The sequence below is a fragment of the Symsagittifera roscoffensis genome, chromosome 5 (genome assembly GCF_963678635.1).
Source record: "Symsagittifera roscoffensis chromosome 5, txSymRosc1.1, whole genome shotgun sequence".
Taxonomy (NCBI): Eukaryota; Metazoa; Xenacoelomorpha; order Acoela; family Convolutidae; genus Symsagittifera; species Symsagittifera roscoffensis.
Genome location: NC_087066.1, coordinates 10,342,432 through 10,353,471, shown reverse-complemented (window position 1 = coordinate 10,353,471; position 11,040 = coordinate 10,342,432). Strand labels below are relative to the sequence as shown.

Below are 11,040 nucleotides of genomic sequence, written 5' to 3'. Positions count from 1 at the left end.
TGAAAATACTCAAAACGTTTCTAAAAACATCAAAATAATCAAATTTAAAAAAAAAAAATAAAAATCAATTTCAAATGTTTTTGTTCAAACAAAAACTGCTCTTAAAAATTAATCAAACAAAAAGGTAGAAGAAAAACAAGCATTTATATAAGAATCTGAACTACTTTCATTGACTCTTAATATCTAAGTAATCAAGTTTTTTGAGCCAATTCAATATTTTAACCTAAAATGAATTGAACTTGAACTACAGAAAAATTGCAACTCAACAGAAAATAATCAAATTTGACCTGAAATTTTTTCTTAAAAATACAATATAAAAAAACGGCAGGACCCAATTAAGTGTCTTCACTTCGTTCATTGACACTTAACTTAAAAATTTAAACACTAGTTATCTTTTGCTGTGCTTCGAAATATTACCCCATTCTCAACAAGCATGGATGATAGTGAACTTGAAACTAGTTACCTTTCAATGTCGCTCACGAAACTATAATTAATATTGTTATCAAAAAGAAATGACACCAACAATAGATTTGTTCGAACAATCAATTAAAAAAACAAGTTTTAGAAACAATTTGCATTGTCTTCAATTTTATTTCACTCCGTCGGCAACTGTTGATCTGGCCTTGAAGCGGAGGCGGCGAAGCTGTCCCAGCATTTTGGGATAGATACAATTTGAAGAAAATCTGAAATAATTTTTCCTATGCTGTTCCATTCTGATTTCCTCCACTTGAGTCACTGAGGAAAGCTGCTGGGTTGAAACCTCTTTTTGGACACTTGTTCGCATAATGTCCTTTGTCACCACACTGAAAAGAAAAAAAACTTCAATTGTGTTTTCATATCTCTGGGAATCCTCGGACTTAGAAAAACAGTTTAGTGTTACGGACGGTTGCACCGGTTTTTAAGCGGACAATTTTTTGGCATAAAAAGTGAAAACTGAGTCTTTTAGCAGGCCAACGTAAACAACTGACGCATAATTGATTGACGCACGTAAAGAGACTCTTGACCTTGGGTCAAGCTTCTCTAATTGAGACCTTGATCTCAAACTTTGTCAACAAAACTCTATCAACTTCAAAAAACAGAATAGCCGAAACTAGCGGCAAGCATAGATTAAGGCGCGGTGCAGTATATCTCTCGTGCCTTGTGTACGCGCAGCGGAGCAATCGGTTGCTACATACCAATACCGCGTATGAACTGAGCGTTTTGTCTTGTAGATTCTATTGAGTCTGCTTTAAAGATCAGTCTGCTGAAAAATCTAGCACCGGTTACCGTGCTTTCAGCTAATTATCAAAACATTTTTTAATGTTAAACACAGAATAGAATAATCACCCCATCGCATTTGAGATAAAAAACCTCTTTCATCTGTATAGAAAGAAAGAGCAGTACCTTAAAACAGGTCACAGACTCAATGGGCCTCGGCACATATGGCAATTTATGGAATATAGGATTCATGGCCGCCTGTTGCATGGATATCGGGATGTGTTCCCCGTCTGCCGTCTGGATACTTCCCCCTATCAGTCGTGGACACACTGTTATCTTGTGTCCTGGTTCGAAGCAGTGATGACACACCACTGGACGAGGCTGACCCACACCCGGCTGTCCATATACAGGATTTCCTGTACCTAAAAGAGACAAAATATTGTAGAACTTGCTTTCATTAAACATAGTCAACAGACAGCTGGAAAAGGGTCAATGAACGCAAGTAAACAGAAAACATACTGACTTTTTTTTAAAATCTCAACTATCAAATTTCGAAGAAAAAATTTGATGGCTTTAAGACTCTTCGAATTTCAAGAACAATTGATGATTAACACTTTTTTGATACAATTAACCCAATATGAGAGAACTGGATCAATTGGTAAATTTTTCATTCCGCTAAGAAAACTGAAAAAAATTCCACCATCGAAACTAGAAATCGATCACGTTTTTCGTGCCTCTACACTTTTGTTGTTCGATAATAGAGTCTGCCTTCCTTTAAACAATGAAAATGAAGTGAACTTGAAAACCGCGAAAAAGTTTATTTGAGCCTGAACAAGTTTCAAGAAATCTGAAAAAAAAACATCAAAAAAATAAGCAGGACCTATATAAGAGTCTGAACTACGTTCAACGATTCTCAAACAAAAGAAACAAATTGAACTGAAATAGAAATATTAAGTCACACCGCGAAAAATGTAACTTCAGCGTGAACAATTTTTTAGACTTTTTTTCCGAAAAAAAAAACAAAAAACCAGTAAGACCTAAATAGGTGAAAAAATGAGAAAAATAAATGCAGAGATATAGAAGTCGCAATTTTGCTGGGCGAAAGAAAGTATTTGTTTAAAAAAGATAAATAGCTGTCGAGTTTCTGGGAACGGTTTAAATCAGTAGCGGATTTAGGGGTGTCAACCCCCTCACCACCCTAAAGGGTCCCCTTTGCTACCGTTTTACATTACTTTTTGGCCACTGTACCATGAAATTTTCCTAAGGTGCCACGTACTAATTTTCAAATAGGAGCGCGCGCCGAAAAAAAAAACACATTTTTAAGTAAGAAAATAAAAATATCCAAAAATGGCTGCTGTTTTTTTTTTTCAAAAATCACTTGCAACGCGAAGAACTTTCAAAACCCTCGCCGCTCGAGAAAATCCTAGATACACCCCTGGTTTGAATAAAACACTGCGCACATTCCTCCAACAGTTGAGTGAGGCGCAGCAGTAATTTAACTTGAAGAGTTTCTACCCCAGACCAAACTTGGCCACTGAACTTACAAACAAGTCAGAAGATTTGGACGGAGAGCTTCATCAATTTGGTTTAAGCATGTATCAAAAACTATAGGTTTACTACTTTTGTTTGCCCTTCGTTTCACATCACTATAACGAACGTTTAAAAATCCAATATGCATATTCGTGAATCCCTCCCGCTACAAGGACCCAATGTCGGGAAACTATCTCAGCCAATCAGTATTCTGTATTCAACAATTTGAAGAAAAAAATACACAGGCGTGAACACGATGGATTTTCAAAAAAAATGTCAAAAGGTCGTTGATTGGTTGATAATTTTCCAGCAATCGGTTGTTTGGTAATGGAAACAGCTCCCACACTCAACATTTACCTCCTCCAGTTTCGATTGCATTTCCATGGTTGTTATTATGATTTTGCATGTGCTGGTTGTTGCCTGGTCTCTGTGGGCAGAAGGTGGCCTTGTGACCCACTTCGCGACAGTTGTGACAGATGACCACTCCTCCGCCTGGTTTCTGCATCGTGTCATTGGTCACTGGCAGGTCAAACTTAGGACTGAAATAAGACGACAGACATGCAACCAATATTATCTGATAAAAAAAAAACAACTTCCAAATATCTTTTCAAAGCTATATTGAAATTATTGAAGATACAGCAAAATTAATGTTAATTATCTGAAATATCAAGAATCTCGACTGGGGACCAGCAAAAGTCCGACAGATCATAAAACCAAAATGTTCAAAATAGAATACAAACATCGCAAAACAGCTTTACTAATGCACTCTAGCCTAAAATAATAATCTTCTCTCAGGAGCTAAAGTGTTTTTTTTTTAGTTTTTTTTATTCTAACGTCCAATTCGACATTCAGTCAACAGCTGATAGTAAGCACAAGAACTCACTGAGCAAATTTACATTCTGGTCCTTCTGGACAAAATCCGATGACCCAATTCTGGCAGATGACTTTACGGAGATGCCGGTTTTTACACCCAGCGCCATGTTTACAGAAGCCCCGGTCGTACCACAAACAAATTCTCGTCCTGTCCTCCGGGTTTAAATGCAGAAATTGACACTCGCTATTCCCACAAACTCCTGAAAATAACTGTTTGTCTTAAGAACCTATACGGACAACTTAAACTCGCTCTCAACAATAGCAGCCACGTGATACAGGTAGAATTTCCGTTATGAAAAAAGACATCTCACAATGCAGGCCTGGTTAATTTAATAATCATTTTCAACGCGCAGAAAATAATTGGAAGCGCAGAAATTTTACAAAACAAATTTTTCACACCTCAGATTTACACAAAGGTAAAGCTGCACTTCGCAAACTCAAGTGACAGAACGCAAAGAAATTTTTAAAATGAAAGGAGGATGAAGATGCATTTAAGACTACGCTATATATCTACTTTTGTTTCAAAGACAAAACTGTTTTTTGGTTACTTTCAGATAAACTTTAGTTGTTTTTTATGCTGCCACTTCGTTCATTTCATTGACTTTTAACATTTATTAATAAATTCAAAAAATTCGAATTTATCCCATCATTTTCGGTTAACTAGTCTGATCTCAGTTAATCAATTCACCCAAAATAATTCAGTTGGACTTCAGAAATCAAAATTTTGTTAACTTCAAAAAACAACCGTAACAACCGAAACAAAAAATCTAATTAGCCTTAAAAATCGTTTTTGACTGATTAAACCGCTCAATGACATCGATATTGCCAACAATTTAGTATAACTATAGAAGTGTTAAAAATTACTGAAAAAATGGGGGATTGCAAATAAATCCGATTGTCAAATGATTCACTGTTTTTGTCAGACTATTTTTTACCAAAAAAAAATCTAGGTTCCGAATTAATAATGCGGTCTAAAGTGTCATGAAATATATACTACCGTATCTCTGATAAAAATAGCACTCTGGCATCTTGCTCATGTCATAAGCATGAAGAAACTCGCATTCATCGCCTTTCTTGCAGAGACCTCTGATCCAATGCTTACACACGACTGACTGTTCTCCTTGCACATGGCGAAACGGACAGAGAAAACCTCGCTTGCAAAGCCCTCGTTTGAAGAAATTGCACACAAAAGCGATCGATTCTAAAGCGCAAACAAACATAAATTGAAGTTCTCCATAATCAAAATTTACAGTTAATTGTTTCTTTAACAAAATTACATTTATTTCAAATTGATTACTGCTTGTAAAAAAAAAACAAGTTTTCCTCATTTACAGCACTTTCGGCTCTTTTCCAAATTTCCACTCCGTGGTGAAAATACTATCTTCGTAAAAAAGATATTAATTAATCGTACGGCGATTTGCATGTGAAATCAGTATTTCAATTATTCAGAATAATATCATTTGGGAGAGAACTGAAGCAAAAGCAAAAGAAGAATGAAAAAACTATCTCAATCAGTAGCGGATTTAGACCCACCCCCCTCAGGGATTCGACCCCCTGCCGACCCAAAGGGTCCCCCCTTTGTTCTATTTTGAGATATCCATTTTTGGCTGACTGACCTTAAAATTTTTCTAAAGGCGCCAATCTATACTAATTTTGAGGGGGGAGCGCTCGCCAAAAAAACGCTATTTTTTAACTGTTTTTCAAAATTTTGCCTGCGGGGCACATATTTTTGCCAACAGCGTCTTTATAGGGATCTGTGAGTGCTCAGAATATCAATTTGGTCGACCTACAAAAAAAATCCGCCCCCCCCCCCCCCTTGGGGAAATTCCTAGATCCGCGTCTGATCTCAATATAAGTCTAACTGCAGTGTCGCAGCATTCTGGCTGCATGACATATAAGGAGCGAATTAAACGACAGAAATTTAGATATTATGACCAAAGAGAGTCATTTACTGCTTAATTAAAATTTTTCATCATCAGTTTCGACGTTTTCGTCTCAAGTAAAAACTGTCTAGGAACTAACTGTCAAGTGGCATACTTTTCTTATTTGAGGAAACTTGTTTTAGGAAAAAATGCTTTTTTTAAAGTAAAACGTTCTTAATTCTATGTTTCTTTACGTCTTATTTTAGAAGAAACTGTCGAGCAGCATACTCACTGTCCATTCCGGGGAATGGAAGAGGTTTTGCTCCAATTTGATGTTCAAGGGCATACTCTATATCAAATTTGATGTGATCCACCGGGCACAGCAATTCTTCCATACTTTTCTGTACAACTTCAATTTAAGGAGACGAAGTTCAAAATACTGATACATAGATTTTTTTGTAAAAATCAGGTCAGACATTATCATGGTAACCGAAGTTACTACGCTAGTCCTTCATCATTTCACCCAGTTAAAATACCATTGGAACAAAAAAAAGCATAAAAGTATAACTTTCAGGAAATGAAAGAGTCAGATGGTTGGGAATCAAGCCAACCAGATTAAGCAAACTAACACCTGCACAGATTAAACCGGAGCTGTAAGAAACTCGAAAACATTGATCTGCTATGCGGCTACAGGTCTATCAGATACTTATACTAGATAGCGTTTACGTTCTCTTGCCTCTAACCATATATAGTACCGAGTAAGCACGCAGCGTTCGCAGCCTGTACTCTGCGCTTAAGAAAACTGCAGACACTTGGCTCCTCGGTACGCATGCTCAGGTTCTTACATGAGTTATTTCTATATCTGTGCCGGGCCGTCGGCACCCTCGAGTCCAAAGGCTATTGGTTAAAAATGATATCAATCATTAAATGAACCTCTATGATTATCAATTTTGCGACCTTCCGCCTCCAGGTTTACAAACTTAGGCTGTGCTCACTCTACTAATGGCTAGGGAGTCAACTACTAACACATCGCATATGAACTGCCTGCCAACTGCCTATAGAATAAGCATCAAACCACCTGGCTTCTTATCTGTTATGTGGAGGTATCGTGGCTCGAAAACAAGCGGAATATGAGTGGAGGTGAAATTTTGCGCTTCAAAAGAGCGTTCAAAATTGATTGCCTAAAGATTCTTCTGCACTTTTTAATCACAATAAGCCCGGCCATCTATCATCGGAACATTTTGCCACAAATGCATCTATAATTTTCACTTATTTCAAAAACTCATAAAAAATCGCATACATTGGAAATAAGATCTGCATTCTTTAAAGATACTCTGACAGCACCCTATTACAGGATTCGTAATTTCAAATGTTTTAAGGTTTTTTAAACAAAGTTTTTTTAAACAAATTTTTTCAAAATCATAAAAACTTTTGACATATTTTTACCTAAGTTTTCTAAAAAAAAAAAATTAAAAAATGAACTAAGAAACGTCTTATCTCGAAAACCTAATGCAATTGAGCAATCGCATTCAGACACAAACTTTGCAATTCCTGAGAGTAATCTTACAGTATCCAACTACAGCGTTGGAATTTCAAACTGTGAAAAACTTTAAGCTTAAGTTTTCTCAATTTTTTTTGAAAGACCATAGAAGACGTCATATCTCGAAAACTACCAAGACTTCAGCAGTCACAATCAGACGCAAGATTCACAACCCCTGTAAGTACTCTGACATCCCCCAACTACAGAGTTAGGAATTTCAATCTTCAAATAAATAAAAATAATATTTCTGAAACATTTTTGAAAGAAATCACAAAAAGCGTCATATCTGGAAAACTACAAAGATTTGAGCAGTAATGTTTTTGGGGGCAAGATTCGCAACCTCTGGGGGTTCTCTCACTGCCCCCAGCTAGATGGTTGGGAAATTTAAATGTCGAAAAATAAAAAATAAACATAATTTCTGAAATTTATTGAAAAAATCGCAAAAAACGTCAGATCTCGAAAACTCATGGGAATACCCTGACAGAGCCTCACTATAGACATGGGAACTTCAAATTTAGTGAAGTCTTATATATCTAAGTTCCTCGAACAATTTTAGAAAAACATAACAAATGTAACATCTTGGAAACTAAGAGCATTTCAGCATTCGCATTTGACTTAGAAATTTAAATGTCGAAAAATAAAAAATAAACATAATTTCTGAAATTTATTGAAAAAATCGCAAAAAACGTCAGATCTCGAAAACTCATGGGAATACCCTGACAGAGCCTCACTATAGACATGGGAACTTCAAATTTAGTGAAGTCTCTTATATCTAAGTTCCTCGAACAATTTTAGAAAAACATAACAAATGTAACATCTTAGAAACTAAGAGCATTTCAGCATTCGCATTTGACTTAGAATACCCTCACAGTACCCAACTACAAGAAGAAGAAGAAGAAAGAACACTTGAATTACTATACAATAAAAAGCCGAGGCATCAGTGTAGCAAAGTGTAAATAATAAAATTGGTTAAATTCATTGGTTACATCAAACAAAAACAAAACATCAGAAAACAAGCAATAAACAAAACAAAAAAAAAACAAAATCGGTTACAGTTCGGAAATTGGTTGATTAAAGTATATGAAGTTTCGGATACTATAGAAAATTAAAGATTTAAGAATTAGGAACAAGCTGGTAATAAAACTTTACAAACAATTTTACAGATAGTCCAATTATACAACGTATATGCAGAGTATATACAGTTTCTCTTTCAAGCAATGTGTGAAAAATTAAACTGAATTAAAAAATATAGAACTAGCAAAAACGGTAATCACGCCACGTATTTGTATTAGTACATATAGGATTGTTTCTCAATTCACTCACGTAAAATTCTTTCAATGTTTTCTTGAATTCTGTTTTCGATTTTTCTAAATTGCGCAAAATTATGGGCAGTGAATTCCATTTTTTAGAAGTCAAATGAAAAAATGATTTTTGTAGAGAAGCAGTCGAACAATGTTTGTCAAAAATAATTTGTTTCGTTCTTTCGTTGAGCCTATAATTGGCAGTCGGTAGTCTCAGTGTATTTTCAAAAGCCTTCTTTTTGTTTGTAAGATATTGGTATAAGTATGTTATACACTTTAACTCAATTCTTTTCTCGATTCCAATGAACGATTTGCTAATGCGAAGAAGGGAAGAAGATTTAAAATTCGATCTGAAATATGTTCTTTTTAGCGCCCAGTTCAACTGTTTCCCCAGAGATAGCATCAAAGTAGCATTAATTTGTTGTAAAAAAATTGCTGAATAATCTAAATGTGATAAAACAAGACAATGAAGCAAGGCAACTAATGATAATGTCGGCAGTTGTTGTCCAATTGTATCAATAGTTTTAATCCCTTGGGCCATTTTTTGGAGAATTGTTTTGATTTGAGCATGAAAAGATAAACTTGAATCAAGAATTATGCCTAAATATTTGCATTCTGATTTTTTGGCTACATAATGCCCACTAATTACTAGTTTATCAGTATCCACATTTTTGCTATCATTTTTTTGACAAAATGTTATAAATTCCGATTTAGATGCATTCAGATTCAATTGGTTCTCTGCAAAAAATTCCGTTAGATTATTGAGTGATTTTTGCAATCGATTCAAAGCATCCTCAGAAATTATAGAAGAGGAAAAAACCATACAGTCGTCAGCATATTGAACTAAAGTACAACCCTCATATAATCGCTCTTGTATGTCATTAACATAAATATTGAACAACAACGGACCAAGTACCGTTCCTTGTGGGACACCTCGTTTTATTTCAATTGTAACATTCGCCCGGAAGATACATATCGACGGATAACAAAACTAAGTCTTAAGACGACTGGCTAGCGTCTAAACAGAGCTTTGCATGCTTTTCACCGTCTCTACCAAGCCAGTACTTTTCGGTGGTCTTTCCTACATCGGGTCGACAAAAACGTTACTGCTCTCCGGCTTCGACCAGAACGCTCAAATTAACTGAATTACATGCAAAATTAGTGAGCTCATGGCTGGGTCTCAGTATCCCCAGACCACGAGGTCACTCCTAAAAACAGGGCTACTACTTATCATATTACTATTGTTTTTGTTCAGTAGATAAAAATCATCATCTCCATCGAAGATGGATCAACCCTTTCCCCTCTACTTCTAGCTCCTCATTCTTGTCAAAACGAATTAAGATCTTAATTAAATTCAAGTCAGGACATGACGGATGCTAAAATTCAATATAAGTTCATAAAAGTCCACGTCCCGAGACCCTTCCGGATTCTTGAATCCGGTAAATCAAGCTTCTTAATATCCAGTTCACAATAACTCGGAAGGCTGGGTTTTACCCTTCACCGTTGCTCGCAACGGCCTTGCAACTATTGTAACAGCACAATAGTTGCAACTCGGAACGTCCTCTGCTGTTCTATAGTTCGTTGTTGTTTTTTTTAGTCTCGATTTCGTACTGTTCGTAATCGCAGATAAAGTTGTTCTGTTTCTTTCTGCTATTTTAGCTAAAATGGCCGTCTCTGACGTTTCTCAGAAATATGACGTCATAATTCGAATTTTTAAAAATTAGAATTCCAGAATCTTCTAGCCTTCACCGTTTGGCTAATCGTTCAAATAACGTCCTTATCCGTTCTAAATCGCCAATTCGGAAGGCTTGCTGCTAAAATACCGAATTCTGCAGAGACTGCATTTTGACCATTCTGGTCGAATGTCACATACTCCCCGGACAGTCCGGTCAATGTCCTCATTGAATCGCGCAATGTTCTAAATGGTTACAGTGTCACCGAACAGAATTTACAAAATGCACGAAATTACTTTTACCTACGTCACATCGACTCACTGCAGAATATAAATGGCATCATACTACATCACTATAGCCTTCAAATTCTTTCATTAATCTGCACATTGAGGATATGACTTAAGATAAAACATATTTTCTGACTTCCAGTGTCAATATCCCGATTGAAACTTTCTCTCCTAGATTTAAAAGGTGTTGGCTTGCAGGACAGTCCTGCCGACCAACAAGCTAAAATTATCCTACTATGCTCCTTCCCTTCGGAAATCTTGCTTGTTTATTGTCCTGAATATTAAAACTAAGAAACTTTGTGGTTAGAAAGAACAATGCAACAACCTCCCTCCTCAAGAAATTACTCAAGTTTTCCATGTCACCACAAAGTTATCAGTCTTCCTAAGTGATTAAAAACAATCATGCAGGCTGGAATATTTAAATATACTCTTCCTTCAAGCCTTTCTAAATAAATAATAAGTGAGTGTCTCTAAAGCCACTTCAACTAAAACCAAAATGCAAATTTATAAATGCAACAATTTCCAAACTCAACTTAAATGTTTCAGTTTTCAATTACAACTTGGTTGCTTGGTTTCTCACTTGAGTTTTTCACACACATAAAACAATTCTGAGTTTTAACTTTTCTTCATCATCCCTTTGTTCTCTTCTTTTTTCGTCGTTTAGAAGTTCTAAAACTTCTAAATTCTTCTAATTTTCTTTCTTGTTGCCTCTTGTTTTCTCGACCATTCATCAATGCTCCATTTCCTCCTCCTGTGACGCTGACTCTGCACTCTCGG

The 11,040-nt window shown here is 35.9% G+C and overlaps 1 protein-coding gene across 1 annotated transcript in view; it reads right to left on the bottom strand.

The window, feature by feature from the left end:
- Positions 1–513: 513 nt before the first annotated feature.
- The window catches only part of LOC134845699 (cleavage and polyadenylation specificity factor subunit 4-like), a 373,809-nt gene continuing 363,282 nt past the window's right edge, over positions 514–11,040 (bottom strand). The window contains exons 2-7 of the mRNA XM_063862748.1: positions 5,755–5,865; positions 4,598–4,801; positions 3,611–3,800; positions 3,085–3,266; positions 1,384–1,619; positions 514–803 (exon numbers count right to left, since the gene is read on the bottom strand). Of these exons, the coding sequence (XP_063718818.1) occupies positions 699–803; positions 1,384–1,619; positions 3,085–3,266; positions 3,611–3,800; positions 4,598–4,801; positions 5,755–5,857 (1,020 nt within the window). The 5' untranslated portion in view covers positions 5,858–5,865 and the 3' untranslated portion in view covers positions 514–698. The remainder of the gene's footprint in view (positions 804–1,383; positions 1,620–3,084; positions 3,267–3,610; positions 3,801–4,597; positions 4,802–5,754; positions 5,866–11,040) is intronic.